The 26,059-nt window shown below is 40.7% G+C and overlaps 1 protein-coding gene across 1 annotated transcript in view; it reads left to right on the forward strand.

Moving 5' to 3' along the window:
* Bank1 (B cell scaffold protein with ankyrin repeats 1) overlaps window positions 1-26,059 on the forward strand; it is a 238,636-nt gene that overhangs the window by 52,452 nt on the left and 160,125 nt on the right. The window contains exons 3-5 of the mRNA XM_063260550.1: window positions 10,477-10,631; window positions 17,059-17,197; window positions 23,988-24,115. Of these exons, the coding sequence (XP_063116620.1) occupies window positions 10,477-10,631; window positions 17,059-17,197; window positions 23,988-24,115 (422 nt within the window). The remainder of the gene's footprint in view (window positions 1-10,476; window positions 10,632-17,058; window positions 17,198-23,987; window positions 24,116-26,059) is intronic.

The following is a 26,059-nucleotide window of genomic DNA, read 5'->3' on the forward strand; positions in this document are numbered from 1 at the left end:
TTTAGCCACAAGATTTAAAGCTCCCACACTGGTTGTTCACTAATTTAGCCAATTATATAATAATTGGTCAATTCTAATAGTATAACAGTAACTTAACGCATGTAAAACAAAGGCCAACAGAACTGTTTTTATACTTACAGAATTTGTTAGCATTTGAAAAATTATTAGCTGCCAACTTTAACATTCAAGGGATGAATAGCTGCTTTTTTCTCTCTCTAAAAAACTAATAGTTCATTATAACTTCAGAACTCCAATTAAAATGATGGATTGTTTGAAAAGTTTATTACTCAAAAAGTCTGAATTATGAATGTGAGTTCAGGTATCTGATACTTTACACAACAGTTTTATTTTGTTCCAAAGAGTTTTTGCTCAAATGAGTTTGGAATGAGTCTCAAACCTGTGGAGACTAAGGTTGCAAGGTTTAATCCTCAGTTTATGACATATGTACAGTTTCTTTTAAAGAAAGGTTTTATTTTAATCATTTTAACTTTTAAAATATTTCCTCTTCTTTTATTTCACTTTTTACATATTTTGCATTGGTACAATATTACTGATAATCAAACCCAGTTTGAAACACAGAATGATTAATACAATTTTATTAGCCCTACACACCCAAATGTAATTACAACCTGTTTATTGTTAATGAAATAAAAGCATTTGTTCAGGATATTCTTAGTTTTGTTGTCAGTGCATTCTATCTGCTATTCTGGCGGCTTTTCATCGTGTTCAAATTATGAACACAGTACCTCCTTCTCCAGGTCTCCCCCACTTCCCTTTTCATGTTATTTAGAATCATTCACTTAGTCACTATCTTGGATTATTCTTGCTAGTCCCAAAATTCCAACTACCTTTTGATGAACTGCTCTTCGGTTTAGCAAAAACTGGTCTTTTCCATGATTCAGTTGTATAGAACCCCATTATACAGTCACCTTCCAAACCAGTGATCCCAGGCTGGGCTCAACCTTGCAATTTTCCAAGTTCAGCCTCCCAAAGTTCTGGAATTGCAGGCATGTGCCATCATATCCTGCAGGCCAAAATTTTAAAACTATTTTTGTTCTGGGGTTGGTTGAGTCCACAGCTGGAGAAACCACAGATACAGAAGCAACTGCATAGAGTCTATCAAGCAGCAAATTTTACTGTCTCCCTTCATAAGTGAAGCACCCAGTTCTGAAATCTACCCCAAGACACATCCCTGAAGTCCACAGGGCTGCAATTCAAGGCCCAGAAGATTAGAGAATTACAACTTAAATGATAACTGAGCCGCAACAGGGAAATTTTATCAAAGAACAATGTTTGACTTAAACTCACCTGGCCCTGTCTAGAGGTCAATCACTTGCTGGTCTGAAGAATCATTTTCCAGGCAAATACTTTAAACTGGATATAAAAAAAAAAAACAGAGAAAATTGTCACTCAGCATGCCTAGTGGCAAGCACTGTTGACATTTCTGGAGTATTTCATTACACAGATAAATTCTAATAGTGCAGAAGATAATCTGTTTGAAAACTGAGATAGTACCTGCTGAATATATACATAGAATCACTTAAAAACAAAATTGCAATTTATGTTAGAGGAAAAAGCAAAACATGGATAAGTGTAAGACTATACTTCATCAAATATAAGAATCTTTAATTTTAAAAATATCTAAAATGATAGACCAGTGTGTTAGATTTTTCGTTTGGCTCAAGAATTATACCTTAACAACTATTCCATGAGAAAATGAAAATCTCACAAAATGAATATTGCATTCCAATAAAAGATTCCAGTTTAGAACAAACAGTTCAAAATAATGAACTAACATATGGAACCATGGATTCAAACTGAATTGATAGTTTTAATTACACCAAACTCTGTAGTACATTGATGTAAGGAGAGAAAAAATTAAGTGCTTCAGGGGTAAGCTACAAAGTGATGAACAATTACGCAAAAAAGAACTTATAAGTTATTATGAAGATTTTTCTAGTGCATATGGAGAATTTTTAAAACTCTACCTACATTGATTCCACATTATCACTGCAAGAGTCGTTTTCAGTAGCAGTATGGCCAACCTGGGAATTCTTGCTAAAATAAAACGTTTCGTAACCTAATAACTATACTCACATACAAACTGCCATTTCTATGTAAATTAGCAATCCTAACTAGAACATCAATTAAATGTCAAACAGGATATAATTTCATGCTATGGTAATAATTAATGCTTTAGGCATTTTCTCTGGCAGTTCAGGCCATATGCTGTAATTAACAGCCTAAGATGTTTATGTCTTTGGGACTCGGTTATTTCTGTGATAAATTGACTGTTGTATGCTTGGGTGTCACTTTGTATCAGGGACAGGGACACAGAGAGCAGGTCCTCTTGAGTGTGACTAACCGGGTCCTCTTGTGGCACCAGCAATACCAGCTGTGTGGTCCTGCAAGAGCTTATTTGCTGCTCACTCTCCTCAACAGCAACACCCTCCTCAAGCCGCAGCTCAAACGGCGTCACTGGCTTTAACTTTCATCCCGGCACTTGCAAGCTTTTGCTACACTCTTTTTTTTACTCATGAGCAGTTTGCTTTCCTGCACACCCATCCTCTCCATTTGATTATAAAGCCTAGAAAAAAAGACCCACTGCCCAATGTGCAGGGTGTTGGATAGTGTTTGATACAGGATAGATGATACATGTCTGTGAAAAGAATAAATGAGTTAATCTATACCATGAGGATAATATTATTGCTACCACCCAGGGTTGGCAGAATGTTAGGCCTGTTAATATGTGTTCATTTCCACTGCAGGGACAAAAGAGCTGACCTACCCAAAGAGCAGGGGTTTAGGTTTGTTTGGGCTCATTCTTTCAAGTCCATAGGGAGTTGGCTCCAAGGCAAGAACATCATGGGAGAAGCGCACAGCAGGGTGAAGAATGGGTACCTCATGCTCACTCACAGTCACTGGGAAGCAGAGAGAGACAGGAAGAGAGGGCCAGAGGTGCTAACAAGTAGGCTTTGCAGAGGATATCGTCATGAGGTTTTTCCTAGGCTCTAGGCTCTGTGGCTCTAGGACCTTGCTCATATCCTCCTAGTGTCTTTCCGCCTCTCCCTTTCTGTGCCCACCACTGCCTGTGAGTCCAGGTGGGTGCTGGAATCCACGCCTTGCTCTCCCTTCCCTGAACAAACCCCTCGTGTCTCCTGGAGACCGTCCCGTGAGTGTGCACGGTGGTGTATGCAGATCTGCAGCACCCTGAAGGCAGTGCAGGAAAGGAGGAGACACCAAGGTCTCGGTCCATTCCCAGAGCCGCATGTCAGTGAAGTCAGGCAGTTTCAAAAGGGTTTGGTGCTTTTCCAACCTGGTCCACTTCATCCAACTTCCTCTCCTTGACATACTTCATATTAGAAAAGAATTGTTCTGTCATTTTACAAATAAATATTGAGTATCGATCGTGTTCAGCAATGTATAAGGTAGTTGACTCCCCAATTTCACAGAGATTGGAGAAAGGAACTAAGAGACCACAGTTCCAATGTCTAGATAGTCTCTCTCTTCTTCATCACTTACAATCTGAGGAACACTTGTGAGGAGGCCAAGCTGCAGGCCTTCATGTCTTCACCTTAACACGCATGTGCTGGGGATGTTTGTAATTAGGGCTTAAGATAGATAGACAGATAGATAGACAGACAGACAGACAGACAGACAGATAGATAGATAGAGACAGAGAGATGGAAATCACACATATTCTAAATGGCACACATGTGTCATATATTTATATAGTAAAATATGTCTATATATTTAATAAATATGTGTGTTTATATGTACTGATATCCTTAGAATGTAAAGATGCACTGTATATAATTTATATATTAACTATTTTATTTATGTTTTTAGGATATGAAGACACATATAATTTGTATAAATATATAATTTACATTGCATAAATATGCAAAAATATTTGCAATTACATAACGTAAATTTGGTGTATATATATACATTCATATATATATATAATATACATATACACATACACATACATACCCTCCATGCAATTACTCCATAAACTAACTACCTATCTTTCTGATTACCCTATAAGCTATTTAAAACTCATTAGCAAGAAAGTAAATGGCTTTCTAAGCAATATAGAAGTTTTATTTTCTATATCAGGACAGAAAAGACTCATTAGTTCTTTACTTTGGACAATTTAAGATTTTCCTGTTGAATTTCATTTTTGGTCTGTCACCTTATTCCTAGGTGAATTGTATCTGCTCTTTTTAAAAAATTCTGATGAATATAAATCTGTATTCTCTTCACATTTTGAAAAGTGCTAGAAAAGGAAGAAAAGCTTTTATTTGAATAATTCATGGAAGAGGAACAAATTTTGACTCACAGCATTTAAAAAAATCAACTAATGGTTTAAAATGGTTGACAGAAATTCAATAATCCAGCATTGAAAAGGATTATAGTTTTGTGTGTGTTCAGAATAAAACCCACTGTGCATGAGAATCTTGATAAACAGCAGAGCCCCTAAAATACAAATTTTATCATTGCACCTAATATTGTAAGATTCTATAATATTGCCACATTTAGTTTCAGCTTTCAAAAAAAAGTGCATTTGTATGCTCTGAGTAGACTAGAGACAAATAACTGAAATGAAAATCCTTCTCTCTAGGAGATAGAATGTTAAGGGATTTAAGTTTTTTCTTTTTTGTATGTTTTAAATGTTATATACTGAATATTGCTTATGTGAAAATAAATAAATTTACTTCTGACAAATGGAATTACTGCTGTCCTATCATACAATGAAAGGGAATAATTCTTGATGATTTTATATTTTTGGAAATGTAACATTAATGGATTGTTGAAAGGTTAATGTAATGTAATACTGAAAGGAATGAAAGAAAGATTTTAAGTTGACCATTATTCCCACCTTTCAGAAAAAAAATTACTCCTTAGCCTAACAGTAAATTGTCCTTATCATGATACATAGTACATATTATGTGTGATGTCCTGCCTATGCATGTAAACTTATACAAATATATACATGCATCACTTGTATCTATCTATCTATTAGCATCTGCTCTTTATTCAGCTAGTATAAGTGAGCATACATTACACAACATCATATGTAAACATGCTCAAGCTGTATTCAGAGCAGTTTGGACTTTTCTTAGTTTAAATAGAGAATAAACAATAATCTTAAATTGCAGAATGTTTAGTTTGAGTGTGTCTTATTATGCCAGAGGTATTGTAAAGTGAAATCTTTTATAAGATAACCAATAGAAAAGTCATCACTCTATGAGTTTCATGCTCTGTGGATAATTTAACACTCAGAACTGGAACAATCAGTACATATACAAACCTCTTCTGTAGCCCCAATTTCAAAACAAGTAGCAACCAGAATGAATATTACACTACAGTGTTTTTCATAGTGAGAGCAATTTGATATTCAATTTTTGTTTCAAATGTTATTCAAAAGATATTAATTATATTTCTTGTGGACAAGCTGCTGATTGCCCCTGATGTGTGTTGACCTTCCTCAGAGGAATTAAGCTAAACTACTTAGCCCAAACTAATCAGGCTTGCTTCACTAACTGGCTTTTTGATTCCTTTAGCTCAGTGCTTCGCGTGCATGTATCTAGCTTCAAGAGATCCTGGCCACCGAGAGCATGGGTACTGCCAATACTGTGCCACTTTAGCAGCTCACCAGAAAAGCTAAAAGTAAAATTACGTTGGCAGGGACGTGCTTAGAACTTGCTAAGCTATACTGACTTCCTTTATTTTTTCAGTTCCTGTTTTTAGGGCTATCCTGACTGAAGTGCAGATGTATTTCCTTAGAGCTAACACTGAGTGTCTACCCTAGATCTGCACATAAAATATATAATTTCCATAATGGATTGTTCCTTGGCTTGGGATGGGTTTACATTCTCACAGACACATGAGTTGAAAACATCCTAAATTGACAATGCACTTAGTATACTCGACCTACTGAACCCATAGCCTAGTCTACCCTGACGGCAATCAGAGCCCTAGGATCAGCTACAAATGAGCTTATTGCAAAGCCTCTTTTCTCATAGCATGATGAAGACATTTTGTACAAAATGCACTGACCACACAGCCCATCCCACTTAGTACTTGTTAGTTGATCTTTGGCTGGAGGGAGCATTCCACGGAGTAAGGCTAACCCAGGAAAAATCTAAAAATTCAAAGTACGGTTTCTATGGAATATACTTCATTTTTATACCATTATATAAAGTTAACAATTCTAAATAAAACAATCATGAGTTGGGGACCATCTGTAACCAGAACAATTCAACAGAGGCAACACTATCTGGTGCACAGGAGGACTGCGGGAACTGAGGCTCATTCTGCCTGGTATTTTCCCAACATCACATAAAAATAGGTGGTTTCTTCTCCAGCAGTAGGCATATTTCTCTAGTTAAGGTGCTGCTTCTGTTTTATTTCCTCTTCCAAAATCTTTCATAAAGAAGATTGAGGATTTTGTTTGTTTGTTTGTTTGTTTGTTTTCCTATTAACTATTCTCAGTTTTTAACTGATGAGACATTGGAGAATAACTTCTGTTTTCACATGAATCACCATGGTAAGAGAGCTCAAATATGATTAAGTAGATTATAGTTTTCCGAATATTCACTCAATTTTTGCCAGTTATCAGAAGTATCTGTCTTTATTTCAATACAGAATTCATGAATTGGTAAAGAATTAAGCACAAAACATAAAAAGTTAAACTGAAAATTATACTTTGGGAAAAATAATATTAAAACATTTCTGTTTGGAGGCAAAAGCAAAGCTTCAAAAATTAAAAAAAAACAGTTTTCTTTAATTCATAAAAGAAAATTCATTTTCTAGCACTTTACTATTTTATGTTTTGCTATTTTATTAAGTTTACAATATAATTATGTTGGTTAGGGAAAATGATATAAAACTATCTTGCCTTTAGGTAATTTTTTCCCTAATAGTATATGCAGTTTAAAAGATAAGCATTGCCTTTATTTCAGATATCACCCTTTAGGATTGCTTAAATTGTTGTCCCAGAGGCTACTTTGTGGCAGTGTGGTTACTGATTCTCTTAGTTCATGGCCTGTGTTATGGGTGCCAATTACATGTGGTAGAAGGGAATAGATAGCTGGGTTTAATCTTCACTATTAATCAATTCATTCCTCTCCTTCAAGTAAGTAAACATAGTTTTCTCTGTAAAATACAGTTTCTTTTTAGAAAAATAAGGATACATAAATCACATGTACCACAGGATTAGATATTATTGATATTTCATATGCACATATGATAAAATTACCCATAATCCATCTACTAAAAATAATCACTCTTGGTATTTTGGGTATACACATGACTGATCTATTCTCATTTAAGAATATGTCTTTAATTTCTTCCAAATAGTTCTATATACGCATGTTTATATTGAAACAGGGACCTATTAAACTGATAATTTTGTAACTTGGTTATCATTCAGCTGTGTTATAAACTTGTTAAATAATCTGTGATGGAATTTTTATTATTGACATCTTTTATCATACTTCCATTATTGCTTAGATTGCTTCTAATTTTCTGAATTATAAACAGTGTTTTTCTGCACTTTCATAGAAATAAACCTTTGCATGCATTCATAATTATGTCCCCAGCGGGAGAGGAGCAGCTCTTCCTAACCTACATTGCAGAAGAATTAGCAGAAAACCTTAGATAGTGCCATGGGAGAATTACTGAACCCTCTTTGCTTCAAAGCATATCAGGTGCTGATCTATACCCCCAATCTCCCAAATGAGTGTACAGTGAAGGCTTAAATAAATGAGACAAGTGGTATCATTTGGGGGCTCCAGGAGGGTCAAAACCCTTTAGCCAAGTTCAAGGTTGTGAAGACTAAGACAAAGACGTCTCTGGACCACCCGTATTTACTGGGTCCAAACAAAGAGCGAGGAAACTGAGGAAAATGTGGGAAATGAGCAGGACCGTGGGAGTCCCTTCAAAGACTTCTCCAGGTAGTAAATTTCGCCAATTTAGGAGAACCATCTTGTCTCCATGATGTTTATGGTAGGAGTGAGGCTGCAGAAGTGAGATGCCTGCAGCTGTAGTCTCTATCTACTTAATTGATGTTTGAGCCAGGTGTCCTCAGCTGTGGCCTTATCTTGCCCTTTGAGGTATCTCTGGCATCATAGGTCACTACAGACCTCAGCCAGGACCAGTGATTCATAGAGGTTCACTTACTATGAATCAGCTGCCTTCACCAGGAAAGGGGCCAAGGCCTAGGACAGACTCACAGATAAACATAGAAAGCCAATTAGTTAATTTTAAATCCTGCTCAGAGGTGATTCATAGTGATCTCCAACAAAAGTATATTAAATAAAATCAATTTCCTTGTTCTTTATCAATCCGCAAAGAGGTTGAACTAATAATATGCAGTCACTCACTTTTTTGTGCATGTAAGGTGAAGAGACAGAGAAAGAAACAGAAACAGAGACAGAGACAAGAGACTGCTCATCAAACTGCTTTAAATTCACAGAGAAATAAAGGCTGATTCTCATCTCTTTCGAAACTCAGAAATCTGGGAATCATAGGTGTTTTGTGCTTTAACTTTGCACATTTCATAAGACAGAAACTAAGCAAAAAAACAAAAACAAAACCCACCGTCACCAACGACAGACCTCTCTTTAGAAGCAACTGGCCTGTGGGCAGGCCTTGTGAGCATTCATCTCCTCTTGCCCTCTGTGGCTGCTTTGTCTATGTTGTTTTGTTTTTCTAGTGCTGGGATGAGAGCCTAGGGCACCATGCGTGCCAGGAAGGGCTCTTCCCCTGCCATACCTGCCCTCATTCTGCTTCTCTGACCCACGGAGATGAGTGCCACCCCTCATCTAGGTGTAAGGATACCCATGTTCCAGCTCTCTGGCTGCATCGTCTGGGCTCTTCTTTCTCTTGTCCTTTCAGTGCCCTTCAGCCAAAGGCTGCTGGGGACAGACCTGCACCTGAGCCACCTGGGTTTCTGCTTGTGAATACAAACATCAGGAGAACCATGGGGTATCTGAGTAAAGGAGCTTTAGAAAGACGATAGGATTTAGGCTGGTGTTACCTGAGTTGAGGAAGCATTCAAGCAAACATGAAATCACTACAGTTCTCTTGCTGTGTAGTGTCAGGGATATTTTATTATTCTGTATAGTGATGGGATATCAGTGACTCTACCTAGAAGTTAGTAAACTAATATTAAACTAATACTTTTGCTATTGAACTAGTATTTCATAGAGATACTACTTTGTTCCATAGTTATTCTTACAAAACTTAGAAGTATATGTGAAATGCAATCATAATCCTTAGGCAAACTTTTCTCACTTAGAAAGGAGATCTGGGATGGGGAGGTGAGGGAGGGCTTAGAGGGAAGTGAGAGTGACCAAGAGTGACCAAGAGGCGATCCGTCTACATGCCGACTCCCTGAGGCAAAGGCAACTACTGTATATCACACACACATACTAACAAAAAAGAAGCTAAAAAGTAAAATGTAGGATAGCTTTTATTTATGGCTATCATAGAGAAAAGTAGCCTAATGTGTTGCAGATTATTTCAATATTAAAAGAAAATATACAAATTCTTTTTGCGTCCCAATATCTATCCTTCATTTTACTCCTTATCTATCCTTGGGATTTGTCACACAAGAGAAACAATGCAGTATTTAAACTTACGTGTCTGACTTACTTCATTTAAAATTATGCTGTTGACATGCATCCTTTTACCTAAAAATGTCTCAGGTTTATCCTTTTGAAGATGACAAAACTGTACTCCACTGTGTGCGAGGAACACATGTTCATGTGTTCATCTGTTGACGGGCATCCAGGCTTTTTCCAGTAGCTAACAGCTAATAGGCTTAGCTATTTTAAACTGCACTGCTATAAACATGGATATGCGTAGATCACGTGATACGATGCTGGTAAGTAAGGAGCAAAGTAGAGGACAGATTTGGGAAAGTAGGAAGAACTTGCTCAAATGGGAAGGGGAATGAGGTGGAGGAGGAGCAAGGGAGGACAGGGAAAAGAGATTAGCAAAAGGAAGTGGAAGGAAAGAATGGAAACAAAGTTTTGCAAATAGAGGGAAAGAGAGGTTGAAGGAAGGAAGGGGAGGGGAATGGAAAAGAGAATTAAGATATATTATGTACAGGTACAAGTTCTCCATGATGAATATGATCATTTTGTATGGCAAACACGTACTAATGAAAAAAATTTTAAGAACAAAATATAAGTGGTGATCGGAATTATCTTAAAATACTTGATAATAGCTAGACATATAACAGCTGAGGTACTTTAGTCATAAAGGTTATAATGCTAGTGAGATTAAGAGACAGCATCTTAGCTATTAACATATGCTTATTACAGCTATCTTAATTGTTACAGATGTGTTAAGGTCTGTCTGGTCATCTTTCTGTTTATAAAACTTTCTGGTCAGCAGTTAGTCTTTAGATTAGTGGTGGAAATAATGTATTGCAATCTGTATTCACCAAATGTCTTCTAGATTCTGAAACCTACCTTGAGGTCAGCGTTTCTGCAGACCAAAGAGTGAACAGTCCCGAGAAAACAAGTGAGAGAAATGAAACCGAAGCCTCGTCAGGACCCTGTGGTAGTGCTGCAGCCCTGGCCACGGTGCTCCCTGCTGAAGTTCCGTGTGAGGTCGGTAATGCTGTCTACTGTCTTGTTACATCAGTGGCCCTGTTGTTAATTTAGTAGACACTGCATTTCACCAAACTATAAGCTATAAAATATGTGGCATCCTAGTGTACTTCATTCATGCTATGGTGTTGTGACCTAGTACAGTATCTGGCAATTAGTTGGTATTTCATAAATATTTGTTGACTAACTGGATATTAGGAAATGTACAAAAGCTTAATGTTACCTGACATTTTGTAAACAGATGTATAATCACTATCTATACAGATCTATGTATCTACAGATCGAGATATTTACAAGACAGCTAGATTCATATTAAGCAGTTTAAACAACCTTATTTTCTTAAAGGGAAATAGATCCTTGAATAAATTTAAATTGTTTTAATTTTTAGTTCAATCAGTCTTTCAATCACAAACATATTTTAAAGGCTAATGTTGTGGCTTGTATCTGGACGTCCCCCTGCCAAATTCTCAGGTACTCATAGATGGAACTTTTCAGAGCTACCTGGATCTAGGGCATTTGATACTAGGATTAAAGTGTGTGGTACTAAATTAGTTCACTGATTGTATTAGCATAAGTCTCAGTGTGGATAATGGGAAGCTCCAATCAACAGGCTTGAAGCCTGTATAAACAAACCGGGCTGCCTGCTGCCTGCTGCCTGCCCTGCCATGGACTGTTGCTCCTCTGCAGTGCCCCTCTGCCATGGCGCCCCACCTTGGAGCTAGCCAACTATAGATTGAAACCTCTACAAACTGCAAATTGAAATAAACCTTTAACTTTGGTTGCTAGGTATTTCACCTCAGCAATGAGAAAACTAATTAAATCAGTTGACATTAAGTGGAAATATCATAAATTCTGGGAAAGTTGGTCCTTTAGGGAATAGTCGTATTACACTGGGGAAGGATTTCTAAGATGACCACATGGGAACATATTCCTGACAGGTCTTCCTGCCAAATCTTCCTGAGAATAAGCCACCAGAATGAGCCCTGGTTAGAGTCTGGCCTGGCTCCCTAGTGAGGTAATCTGCCAGTTAAAAGTGGGGTCTTGATGTCTTGGTAGCCTTGAGAAGAAAAAGCCAAAGACGCAGGAGAAACAGTCAGGGATGCCAAAGGGTCCGTCTGCCGGCAGCCTGTAAGTCTGCACTCCCTGAAGGCTGAGGCCCACTGATGGCTTCTGGTCCCCGATCCTGTGGTGTGGGGAGCTCAGTGCTTTCCAGAGCTGAGGAGGTTTGGTTCTTTCCTTTCTTTCCTCTGACACATTATGCCTGAGCAGGAAAATCTCTGTTTTAACCTATTGTGCAATCCATTCCAGACAAACTACTTCGATGCTATCTGAGCAGCCCCAGGAACTCACACTTGCAGGTTTGTGGGAGCTGACAAATGCTCAAGCAAAGAAAATCACAACACATTTAAGAGACTCGGGAGATAGAGCTCCTACTGAGTCGGAAATAATGGGAGACATAGGAAGAAGGGGAGCAAAAAGGGAAATGTGAGCTGCTCCCAAACAGACGAAACTCCCATCCCCCAAGAAAATTCTGAAGCTAAAAATAGCTCACCAGAGTTACACAGTGAGTCTCAACAGATGCTTTAAAAAGTATCTGCAGCATTAAAATTTGAGCACTGTAAAAACTACCCATTGTTAAAGTTGCAAAGAAATCAAATTCCGGAATTAAGTTTCATTTTCTCTAGGAGAGGCTACGCTGTGCAGGTAGCAGTTAGGATAGAGGGTCTTTCAATAGCTCAGCCGTGGATCTTTTCCCATTGACATTAATGGAAGTTTTTCAGCTAGTCTGAGGTTAAATGATTTCAATATCACATTCCTCTTGGGAATCTCACTCTTTAAAATATTCTAACAGAAGGCCCTGTAAAATCATTTTAATACTAGCCCCATTCCCTAAGAAATCAAAATCAGCTAATCCTTTAGACCAAAACCAACAATCATTCCTGCACAAGTCTGCATTTTCTGTCCAATAATCTCACCACAACCCCAGTCCTTGTGACGGCTGCCGGGTACCACAAAAAAGGCCATTTGTGCCCAGCTCAGGGTGTATGCATGGGGTAGGGGATTCCATCTTTCTACAGAGGGGACTTGGGTGACTCCCCAGGCATCTGCAGCTGTCAGAGATGGTAGATGTCACTGCATCTGGTGGATAGGAGCCTAGGATCGGAAATGGTACCTGCAATGCCCAGGACAGGGGCTGTGGCCAGGTCACTGCTCACCAGGAATCTGAGGCTCTACTCTGCCCCAGAGCAAAGGCATGGTGCCACTCAGGTCACCCTGACCTGCTGCACGGGCCCATCAGGAGTTCAGGGCCTCTCTCCACGTTTTTCCGCAAGGTGTCCAGCTGTCCTATCGTCACTCAGCGGAGCCACTTAATCTTGAAGGGGCACTTCCTGGCATTCCTTTTTACTTTTGTGATTATTATTGCTATTGTTGTACTGGGCATTGAACCCAAGGCCTTCACCCTGAGGAACATTCCCAGCCTTTTTGACTTTTCGAGACAAAGTCTCACTGAGTTGGTAAGTTACCCAAGCTGGACTGAAATTTGGCACCCTCTTGCCTCAACTTACCACAGTGCCAGGATGCCAGATGCATACCTCTGTGCCTGGTTCAGTCGCTCCCTTTATAAATTTTATCCAAAGCCTTGAGAGGGCCCCTTCAAGCGTGCTCCCCACAGAAGCCCCTCCCAAAGTGCCCGAGCCTCACCTCCCCACCTTCCATGAGCTGTCACAGCCCGGGTGATGGCACAGTGTGACCCCTGCAGCGGCCCCGCCCCGTCACCAAGTGAGCACATCTCCTCCGCCCCCCTCAGTCCTGGCAGGTGCCTCTCTCATGTGCCCTCTCCCTTTCCAGCTGGAAGAAACTGCCTGCTGGGTCTCAGCTTTTCTGCCCCCAGATCTCTCCCTTCTTTCCGTATAATTCAGCCCTCTGTCCTTCTTCTTTTCATTCTCCCCCTGCAGCTACCCTGATGTCCTGAGGATGAGACTGAAATACCTTTAAAGCCAGTTCACACATTGATTTCTTAATCAAATTCAATTCTTAAAGTTACAGTACAACCCTGAAGACCACATAAGTGACTTTATTAGCATTGGATCAGTATAAATTTCATTCTGAAGTCCCCTAGTTGAATCCTACAACACAGAAAACTCCCTAATAAAGGCCCGAATTTTGCTACCTGCTCACTCACACACGTTGGGTCTGAAAGGATCCTAAATCTCCAGACCTGCAGGACCAACCACCAACTACGGAATCAGCAAATGGGGAGACCCTGGAAATCAAGGAAGGACACAGAGGTTACCCCTTACAGGGGCCCTGAATTTAATTTACCACAGTAAACAGGAAAGACCTGCACTGCCCACTTACTACTGATGCCAAATCACAAGTCAGTTCTTTGTGACCAAAGCCTAAATTAATTTTAAAAGCTCAATACCTAGAGTAAAAGATGGTTGTGGCACCAAGGCCTAATGTCTGTTCTCTGAAGTGCTGTCCTTCCAGAGGTGAGATATAGAGCAGCTACAAACGTCTTTCTCCTTTGACAAATTACTAAGGACCATTAGAGACTGTGAGGAGATTTTTTAAAAAAAAATTCTTACTTTTAGATACACAAATAAATGGCTTGTTATATCCTAGGCATAGATTTTTCAAAGCTCTCCAGGTGACTCTGAAAGTGAGAATTAGTAGCCAAATCAGGGCTCATTGTCACAAATTCTTCCTCTGTTGCCCTGGTCAAGATTGATGCCAACCAGAGATCCACATAGCCCTGGTTCCAAGGCCAGGATGTGCTGCATAGAAGGAGCTGTTGGTCTCCAATCAAGCCCATGACAAGCTCCTGAGGTCACTGTGATCAAAGTCTCCCCCACCTCTGCTTACTGAATCATTTAAGATGAAGACACTGCACTGGCAGGACCAGAGACTTCACTGCTGACCCGTTCCACTGCTCACCAACTTTCAGTTCAGTTCTTTAGGCCTCAAGACTTGTGACCAACGCAGCAAAGCATCAGTGTTTTGTGGTGATCATTATCATAACCCAGTCTCTGATTTCTCCAGCCAGAAAAGGCTCACACAGAGGCATCGAAATACTGAGAGGCAGCAGCCTCATTTCTGACAACACCCTGCCTCTTGGCACTTGCTCCAGTGAGCTGAATTCACCCACAGGATGAGGGTTCCCTTTGAGGTGGCTGCCGAACTGGGGGATGCAGTGGGCAGATGAAGCGGATCATGGTCCATGTGAAAATGTCACATTTAAAATTTACAGACACAGAAGATCTCATAAGCACGTAACTTTTACAAGACACGAAGTGAGGAAATAAAAGTTCCCTGATGATGTGTAAAATCTAGCTGCGAACCCAAGACCACAAATGCAAAGAACTAGAAAGAGGAGAGGGTTTAACCAAGCAGGGCTGGACTGAGTGGTGTGCATATGAATTGCTCTAGAATCCCCTTGGAATTCCAAAATCCTTGAGCACTGAGGTTCCAGCACGATTTGATAGAGCTGGTGAAATCTGAGTTGGGCCTCATGGGAGCCAAAGGCGACAGAGAGAATGAGAAAAGCAGCTGAATAGCAGGGCCGCACCATGCACAACCAGGTAGCTAGCTAATTTGCAGTGCAAAATGAAAACTCAAGGCCCTTTGTTCAAATTATTAAGCATTTCAAGGCAGTGACAGGTGAGCATTAAGCCAAGAGCAAGAGACCCTGTGTGAGGACACAAGTTGCAGCCCAGGAAGCCAGCCCTGAGTACAAATGAGGAGGTCTATGCCTCATTTGTGGAGGTCAGGATGCTTGTCTCTTGTTTACAATTTTTCTCTGGAAGCGATTGAAAGGTGGCATCCTGCCCTATATTAAGAAAGGAAGCTGATGCATGCAAAGAAGTTGTGAGAGCTCTCATGAATGAGAATGAGTTGGCAACATGAACAAACATTCACAGAGGACATGTGCGCTGGCCAGCTTCGGAAAGAGCAAAGTCAAAGTCCAGCCTGCAGTGGCTTGTGCATGGAAAAGAACCGGGAAGCAGCGGCTCTTGAGGAATGAGCCAAAGTGAGCAGCGTTAAAGATTCAAGGTTGGGTGACAGACAAGAGGAGCAGAAGACACTGAAGACCCCCGGGAAGGGCAGGCTCCCACCTGCTGCTCGCTCCTTGCGGAAGGTCAGAATGACAGAGTCCAGGGAGCTCTTTAAAGATAGGATGTTTTCTCTACTTTAGTTTAACAAGGTGGGTGGATGGGCTTCGAAAATATCCTGTGGACAAATATTTGAAAGCATGATGCTTACAAAAAATGCCTGAAGCAGGTTTGTGGATCCGCTGGAATTAGTTGGTCCTATTCGCAGAAACTCTTTGGTGCAAAGCATTAAGATGCAAGTTTTATTGGTTTGTTGTTATGCTTAGGAGACATCATTTAAGTAAAAGCATTCTGACTTTTGATAAACATGGCTTTACGAGTGGATACAAATGCAGTTCCTGTTTATTTCGTGTGAGACTTGAATTTAGTAGGACATGGAAGGAAGCCTTTGAAAGTGATACTTCAGATAATGAAAAAAAATTTTTAGTTTTTGAAGGGCTAATGTGATGTACAGATTAACATGGATTTGGAAGTGTGTGGTTCTAATTATCTTCAGACTGTAATTGAAAGCAAGCATTGCTCTGTTGCTAAAAGGAAAAAGTGATCGTCTTGTCCGTGTGTGTCTTGAGGAGTACGTGTGTTTCAGTTTGGAGGGAAGGAAAAATCTTTGTGAAGAAAGTGCTTACTGTAATTCCTAGTGTAGTGCAGACATTCTGTAAATGTTTCTTCTTCCCTTTTCCCTGCGTCAGCTCCGCTCTCCTCATTTGTAGTGTCTTTCCAAAAAAAAAAAAATCTTCAAAAACACACTTACCTATGTCTATAAATTTAGCTTTACCAACCTAGTTAAATCTTGAATCTTATAAATTTGTAATTTTTGGTCATTTCAAAAGCATTCAGAGATACTTATAAAAAAATAAAAAGTAACCAGAGTGTTTCTACTATATTAAAAAATTGGGACATTTAGAAATGTCATTAGACTTGAGTGGTATCGCACTGATAGATAGGAAACCGAGCTCGAGGCAGCTGAAGAGGGAGCCTTCCTGAGCACGGCAGACCTCTGCCGGTCCACAGACAGAGCTGACACCCAGCACAGGACCGTGAACAGAAAGAGGTGAGCCCAAAGTCCTGCGCCATTCTCCCCACTGTTCACTGCCAAGCATGGAGTTGAGGGGAATCCATCAATAAACACCAGACTGATAAATTTAAAATGTAGTGAGACATTTATGTGCTTCCTTTCTGAGTAGGACTGAAAATACAACAGGAAAAAAGGCATCCAAGTGATAACGTCTGACCTTTATCACTCATGAATGCAATATTCCTGGTTAAAGCAAACTGTTTCAAGTGCTTATCTGGCTCACATCTTCACCTTTTAGAATCCTGGTGAGATATTCATTTTCCTGAAAGACGAAGTGGTTGGTGAAACGGTGGAGGCTGAGTTTATGTCACATGATAGGTGCATTCGAGCCCGGCTGGCCCTTTGGGACAAGAATGTCTGGTGTATGAAAGCCCCAGGTAAGAATTTTGTGCTTTAATAAGTATCAAACATCATGCTGAGTTCCTTTCATTGAATTTATGATAATCGGTTTCACATCCTTACACACTAACCCTGTCCTGCAGGTGCATCCTGTGTTTAGCTTTCACATACCCAGGGTTGTTATTATTAATCTGAATTTGCAAGAGTAAGAATGTGTAAATTATGAGAAATCAGGCTGCACGCCATGTTGTGAATGAGAACCAGTAATATATATATTTTTTGTTTTGTTTTGTTTTGTTTTGTTTTTTATTGGTATTGGGGATCGAACTCATGACCGCCTGCTTGCAAGGCAGGTGCTTATGCCACTGAGCTAAATCCCCAGCCCCAATATCATATACTTTTAAACATATCCACGGAGAGCAATTTAATATGCATCAGCTATCAAATATGGACTAAAATTATTTCTTTTACTGCAGCATTAGGATTAGCAGATTTTCAGATTTTACTAATGAGCTTTCTATTTCCCCCCTTCCCAACTCTCAGAATATACTTTTGCTGGTTTTGGGAAGCATATTTCTTCTTCACTGTTCTCTAATTGTGGTACCTGCACCATCTCTGTGGATAATCTGCTCATCAGCCTTTTACTTCCTTTATGGAGGAATTGCTTGAGGATCCAGCTCGGGTCGAGATCTGATGAAATATATTGGATGTAAAATTCCAGAAGGAAAAACCACACTTACCACAATAATTGTATTAAAAACAAAATATAATGTATCAGCTTCTGAAGTTTCAATATAACTGCAAGGCTAGTGGTTTTATATTCTCTTGTAATTAGATAATAATATCACCTTATGAAATTTCCTGAATGTGAGCCTCACAAAATATCTCAAAATGAAAAGATGCCCAGTGTTATTATGAACTTGGAAATGCAGTAAAAATCTTTAAAATTGAAGAATATAAAGCACATATCCTGACATGCCCCCTCACCTTAGAATGTAGCTATTACACAATCCATTTACAGGACGTTCCTCACCTGTGTCTGTATTATGCAGAGTGCCTGCCGCTCTGTGCATCGCCTTGCACAGGTTATCCTGGAGGTGGGCTACAGGAAGGAAGACTCTGTCCGCAGATATTAGAACACTTCAGTCCCTGCCTTCTGTTAGGGTCAAGCGTGTGCAGAGGTGAAATGGAAGAGAATGTTGTCCCTTTCCTCTTGCGTTTTCTTGTCACAAACCCCCTACTTATATCACATTCTTAGATAGTTTCATAAATAAAAATTTCTAACTAATTAATGTCAGCGTTTAAATTAAACCTTGTTAGAATAAATTGCTACCTAAAAGTCCATATTGCAAGTTAAGAAGTATTTAAATATATCTCAAGCAATAGATCAGAATGTCAAGTAAAATTATTCATATAATTTAAGCATTTATGTTCAGCCTACCAAATGGGTACACTAAAGACCAGAATGTGTCAATGTTGCTGAAAGCAGGAAACTGCTAGAAGAAACCAGAGAGGAAATATTTCAGGACCTCAGGGCAGATGAAGAGTTTTTAGATAAGAACCAAAAGCAAAACTAGACAAATAGGAAGCTGCTCAGAAAGGAAGAGACTCACTAGCGAGCAGAGACAGCTGCAGAATGGGAGAAAGAACCCAGACAATGGAGCAACAACAAAATAACCCTACTACAACGGGAAAATGCTCTGAACACACATTTCTTAAAAGATATGACCAATAATTATATGACAAAGTGCTCAACATAACTAATAATGCAAGAAATGTGGTCGAAACCACAGTGAGATATCACCTCACCCAGTCAGAAGAACAAAAGTAACATCTCCTGGTGAGAATGTATCAAGGGAGCAGAAAGCCCCTCAGAAACAGCCTAGGCTCCCCGCATCAGCAGCGGAATTGTAACCAGCCCTGCCAGATTCAGTTTCTGGCCCATCATCACGGTACAGAAAAATGAGAAACAGGAAAACTGACTTTATTTATAACTTGACCAAACTGGGAGGGCAACTTGACCTCCCGCCTCAAACCCACAGAAGAGATTCACCATGTAGAAGAGACGGAACCTACATCAGGCACTGGGCAGTGGTGAGCCAGGCTGCAGGCCACCCATAAGTACAGCGGGCTGAAAGCCAAAACTTCTCTGCCTCGGGCTGGGGGTCAGGTTCTCTCCCAGCATGAGACAACGGTGTGAAGCTGGAAAGGAATCTTAGCATTAATATCTTAGTGCTAGGAGGGTCAGCTCAGGATGATCATATGATACAGTAGTACCACTATGGACACGCCCAAAGGAGACAGCCATGGTGTCCAGGAGGCTCCTGCACCCCGAGCATATCGCTCACAGCAGCGAAGGCATATGCGAATCGCCCAGGAGCATCAGGGGATGAACAAAGAAAGAGAAGACATTCATGTGTGTGTGTGTGTGTGTGTGTGTGTGTGGGTGTGTGTGTGCACGCATGTGCTTGATTGTGACTAATCCTCTGTGTATGTACAGCAGAATGACTATTCAGCCACAAAAGGATGACGTCATTTGAAGCCACACCAGTGGAACTAAGAAGCATACATTATGCTCACCAGCCATGCACAGAGCAAGGAAAGCCACGTGTTCCTACTCCTTTGTAGAAGCTGAAGAAGTCAGCTTTACGGCAGCAAAGAGTGGGGTAGGGAGGGCCGAGGGCCAGGGAGGGAGTGAGCAGGGGGTAAAGGCTGGAGAAGCGGTACCAGTGCAGTTAAACCGGGAAGAACAGTTGTTGTGTTCCTCAGCATGACGGGGCAGCTCTTCAGGTGAACTGCACCTTTCACAACAGCTAGAGGAGAAGCATTGCTCCTAGAAATGGTAGTGTGTTCTTCCTAGAAGTGGCTTCCCTGATGTGACTGGAGCACACTGTGTATATGCATCAAAGTACAATGCTGTGCTGGATACATAAGTATAAATATTATATCTATTTAAATTTTTAAAGGAAAAGGAAAATAAAAAATGAATGACAAAAGTCAAATTATTTAGCGGAAAAGCAGGAAATATTCCACGTCTCCCAAGACGTACCAAGATGCAACATTGTCTATATGGTTTAATAACAACTTTTAGTTTAAAAAATCAATAAACCACTGTTTCTAGCTGTACTAATTAAGCTTCTACAAGTCGTTCTTCCAACACTGGGCTTTCTAAGTAAATGAGACATTTCCTCCCAAAATCTTGATTTCTGTGTAGCAGTATAAGACAAGGTTACAGGAACCTGTGTGGGACTATGGATGGAAAATGCCCCGGGAGAAATGGCATTAGAGCGTCACTTTTTCTGTCTTATGGTACTGGTGTTTGGAACATTTTAAACCCTACAAAGTAAGCACTGCATGTTAGATCATAATCTGATCGTGTACAGCTCTATAATGGAAGCAAAGGTTTTACAAACAATGATAATGATTTTAGCCTTACCAAGCAAAGATCTTAGAAGTTGTCACTCTTATTCCCGGAAGAAAAAGCTGAACAAACTAAAAGTTGACTACTTTTCTCGAACCCATAAGACAAATGAGGTTGCATCATCTCCCCTCACCTGTGAGAAGGGCCGTGCCGAACTCCCCTATAGCAAAGAAAAGGTTACAGAGGGAAAGAAGCAAGCAGGCATATTTAATAAAAGTTTTTGTGACACAGGAATCTTCAAATAAAGACTCAAAGACCCAGAGAAAGTAATTTTCATTCTTAGGCCCAATGAAGAATGGGCAGCATACAAAACTGAGACTGGATGAAAGCATGATCCCATGACTCGAGACTGAGAAGGCCTCTGTGCAGCATCCCCCCCTTGGGAACGAGGGAGAGACCCTGGAATGAGTGACCCAGGGAGAAGGGACAGTGTGGCCTCTCCAGGCACTGGGCTCCAGGCACTGGGCTTACGGGTTCCAGCTGCTCTGTCCACTCTGGAAAAAGGCCAGAACAACCTTGGTTCTGAGTCCCTTCCAACTTCCTACGGTTCAAATAAACATAAATGGAAAAGCATATAAAGGCTTTGCCTTTTGGATTATTGTGATCTGAACCCCTAACCAGAGCAAAGCTCTGTGCAAACATCTGGACAGAAAGCAAGTTTATAGGAGTCATGGCACAGCTCTGCTTTCCTGGAGTAGAAGTCATGGAGCCTTAAACTGGTAGAAGCAATTAAGCATTAATTTTGCTAAATTTCTGGAAGCTATGCATGAATTAATTTCACAAGAAACTCCTGACGTACTTTTAGGAGGTCCTCACACCTCATCAGGATTTACCTCCCAGATTCACTTCTGGAAATGAAGACTCCAACGAGATGTCTGGATCAGAGGAGGCATGATTGCAGCAAAATCCTTCTAGCAAATTCTTCATAAAAAAGACTGAGGGAAAACACTCACTAGAGCTCTGCCCAGTTAAGGCGTCATCACCACACTGTAGTCTCCTCTGGTCCCACTTAAGGGGGAAGCAGAAGGCTACATCACAGCAGAGACACTTTGGATGTCACAGCCAGGAGATAAAAGCCTGGAGAATGCCTGCCTCCCATCCCCACCACGGCGTGCTACCACTGCACCACTGTCTCAACGTAGTGACAAAGGCTTGCACCTGTCCAAGAACACAAACCTCGGGAGTGCTGCTGACTGTATAAACTCTGGAGGGAGAGGAGACAGTACAGCAGAGAACAGGGAAACTGTAGTGCCTACAATTGCAACAAACATTAAATGCAGCCTGACTTCTGACTAGACTATTATACACCGATTCAGTACAAGACTACATCGCTTCTTATTGCCTGATACATGTCTGGATTTCAAGCAAAAGTTACAAGACATATGGAAAAAAAGTTCTCACCAAAATAAAACAATTTAAAGAAACAAAGCAAGAGGATGTTTAGATTTAGATGTAGTACAGATGTTGATTACGATGTTAAAGATTCTTGTGCAAAAAATAGTCCAACCGCATGTAAAAGCAGGTGGACAGTGTAAACAGAAATTCTAAGAACTGAAAAAGGGTGCAGAAGTCAAAATCACTGCATCAGGGATGAAAGGTAACTTCATTAGGCTGATTCACAGACTGGACATGTGAAAACACAGCCACTAGACTTAAAGATAAATCAATGCAATTTTTCCAAATTTAAGGCAAAATAAAACAGAATATAAAAATAGGATAAAATGTCAAAGAAATGTGCAACCATTTAACAAAGTAGAATGTACATGTGATTGGAATACAAAAAGAATGAGAACATTAAGCACAAGAAGTACACAGATATCCATGACTATATTAGTTAGGGTTCTCTAGAGGAACAGAACCTACAAAACACGTATGTGTGATTATGCAAGGGGACTCATTAGATAGCCTCACAGGGTCAGAGGCAGAGAGTTCTCAGTGGCCACTTGTGGGATCAGAGCTGGGACAATGCACAATGGCTGTCCAAACCCTGGAGAGATAGAAGGTCCACTCACTGTGCAGCCCCAGAAGCTAGAAGTTGAAGAAAAAGAGGAACCCAAGACACAGTTCCTGTCCAGGTCAACAGGCCTGGAATCTCCCTAGATCACCACCAGGGTGAGTCAGCATTGAAAGGCTGTAGGAACTGGAGACCTAGAGACTAATGTGCACACGCAATGGCAGGAAAGGATGTCCCCACTCAAGAGACTGGAGCTCTTCAAAAATGGGTGGACTTCTTTCCCTTTTGCATTCCATCCTGGTTACAAGCCTATTGGTTGATGCCACCTGTACCCAGGTTGGGGCTTCCCTCCATTTTGAGGCCTATCTGTCAATCATCTGCCCAGGGCTTTACCGATCTGCTAGTGATTCTTTCTCAAACCTAGTTCACACATCACAGTTAACAATTGTACTAGTCATGCTTGCAATCGCCCATCCACGAGGACTTTGGGTTAAAGCAATTTGTTATGGCTTGTGTTTGGATGGCCCCCCAAACTCCATGCAATCATGGAGGCAACTGAGTCTAGCATTTGTGATTGATTCTTTGTCTAGCGCTGGTGTGTATGTGTGTGTGTGTGTGTGTGTGTGTGTGTGTGTGAGTGCTGTACCCACCTAGAAATGGGAAACCGGCATACTATATAAGGGAGGGAAGGTGGTGTGATTTTTCTCTTTTTTGCCCCTTCCACTCTTGTCTTTTGCCATGGCCACGCACAGCTGCCCTCTGGCCAGGCCACCTTGCTTCGGAGCCAGCTGAGGGTGGACTGAAACCTCCAAAAACTGTAAGCTAAATAAACCTTTCCTTCCTTCATTTTGGGGGCCAGGTATTTTGTTTCAACAATGAGAGAAAAGTAACCAAGATTTTTCGATCAACAATTGGAAACTACTGTGGTTCTAGCTTATATCTAAACCCATGAAAACATACAAGGAAGCTCCCAGCTAGAAATACCAACTAATTTCTATGCAGAGGGAAGAGGGTATTCCTGTTACCTGTAGCACTGCCAGACAAATTTAACACAGCAGGGGAAAAGCTCATTAAAAGCTGAAAGGATTGAATAGTGCATCCACAAAAATAGAATCTCTTTATTAATTAAGAAACTCTGGTCTGGATAATGCATACTTTTTAAAAGAACATGAAAAATACTTCATATCAAATGTCATGCCAAACTTCCTTTAAGAAAAAAATTAATAAAGATTTTTATGATCAATTTATGTTGTCTAGATATTATAATTTAAGAAAACAATTTTGGTATATTTTAATTGAGATGAATTTTAAGTCATGACATTGAAACTGCCTAAATTTATTCATAATGCTGTAATTAACACAAAGCCATGTTGACATCTGATCTCATGGTTCTGTCTGTTTAGTGTTTGTGCATTACATACTGATCTCCTAATTCATGTTTGTGTTTTGTAAGATTTTCCTGCTGGGTCAGTCACCGTCCATGTCTATTGTGATGGAGTTCTGACTGCCACCACAGAGATGAAATATTGCTCATCAGAAGTGCCAGCTAAAGCAGCAGACCCAGGAGGGGGTTTCTGCTGGGTAAGTGGATCTTTCCATGATATTAATCATACTGTGAACTAAAGAGCCCATGCAAGTGAAGAGGATTCTTGCTTTGGTGTGGTTAGAATGTGCATTGAATAAGAATGCGTTATTGACCAAGAGGAACTGGTGAAGCTCACCTTGGTGCAGAAATACAGGCTAATGACTCCCCCAAGCTCAGTCATTCCAGATAATGCCACAGCAGAAAGAAGCCTGTTACCATATGGCTATTGTGGTAGGCTTGTTCTAAAACTGTCACAGAGACTAGAAAGAGAGGTTCTATTGAGGTGGTGCACACTTGTGACCCCGGCTACTCTGGAGGTTGAGGCAGAAGAATCATATGTTCCGGGCCACTTAGCAATTTAGCAAGACCTGGGCAACTTAGCCAGACCGTGTCTCAAAATAAAAAATAAAAGGTGATAGAGACATACTTTGGTGGCAGTGTGCCCCTGGGTTTCATACTCATTATCACAAAAAAGAAAGGAAAGGGAAGGAATTCATCCTGCTCAGATTTTGGAATGGCACAATCATATCACACAGAAACTTAAGCCATCAGCTTAACTTTTGCATTGTATTGTATTTTCTATTACTCAACCGACTTGTAAGAGGAAGTTTGCTTAATGAGGACATTTAGCCTTTCTTCTGTCAAGGTTTCAGAGCGAAATAAATGACATTCCTTTCAGCTAATGCTTGATAATTAGAATTATAATTTTGTTTACTTGCTTTGCTGGGAGAGAGAGAGGAAGATGAAAGCAGTTTACAAAGCCGTAGCTGGGTGGGGCACTGGGATCTTCAAGTTTAATAAAATCACCTAGAAGATTTGTAACAAAGCTACTACGGATAAGAGTGTGGTGGACAGATTTATGTGGAGCCTTATGCGTTCCAAGTAGTTTAGGATTGAAGACTTTCTTAGTTAGCACAACACATTTTTCTGTTAGAGTTCTCCTTTATGAAGGACATATTTTAGAACAAAGGAAATGGTAAAAATGTCTGATAGAGGCACAGAGAGTAAAATGCCATTTGTCAAACTGGAGTCTGAGGACGTTTGACAAAAATGTCTACATTGTAATTGCAAAGCAAGTACAAAAGTAATAGCTTGAAATATGGGAGGTTTCATTGTCTTCTGACAAGTCTACCTTGTCTTCTGTGTAACAATTCTGTTCCTACAGAAGATGGACAAAGGTGATAATGCGGCTTTATCAGTATGCAGACAGTGGAGAATGAGCCCCAAGTGCACTTTGCCGTTACTTTCCTGCTGGAGGAAAGCTTTGTGTACAGTGAGCATTAAATGTAATTTATAACTCCTAGACAGTTTTTCAGAATGCAATAAAATGCAAGTCATGATGCCTTGTGGAATGTGGAGTACAAACTTTTGGCAGTTTTTAGATACCGGGGAAATGGTCTGTTCTGTTTTCACCCGGGGTGTTAGAGATGAGAGGTGAGAGAGGCTGGGCTGCATTGGGATTTGTCCTCCATCTGCTTGGGAAAGGGAGGCACGAGGGGGTGGGGTGGAGGGGGTGGGGTGGGGGAAGTGGGCGGTCACAGCCCAGCAGGAGCCGTGGTCAGCTAGAGGTCTGAATTCCAGGGAGAGGCATACACTCACTGCCAACCTCGGCAGAAACAGAGCTGAGAGTGCCAGTTAAATTTGTGTAGCTGGAGACGGGTCCAGGGGTCTTGTTGCCATGGCCAGGGGACTTGGGTGTGGCAGGGATCAGAGCAAGTGCCCTGAGGTGGCTGTCATCCCATCATCCCTATCTGCAGGTAGCAGAGAAGAGCTACCTGCATTCACTCAGGTGTGACCTGGGCTCACCTCAACCACTGTGGCCCACACAGCTTACCTGTGAGCTCACTGACAGCCCAACAAGGAATGAGGGAAGCACAGGGCATCCCGTTGGGCACCCACCCTTCAAGGTGCTTCTCCCTGTGGGCTTTCCCTCCAGCCTG

Source organism: Cavia porcellus, unplaced genomic scaffold, assembly GCF_034190915.1.
Source record: "Cavia porcellus strain 051 isolate PalLab524CR breed Dunkin Hartley unplaced genomic scaffold, mCavPor4.1 scaffold_14, whole genome shotgun sequence".
Taxonomy (NCBI): domain Eukaryota; kingdom Metazoa; phylum Chordata; class Mammalia; order Rodentia; family Caviidae; genus Cavia; species Cavia porcellus.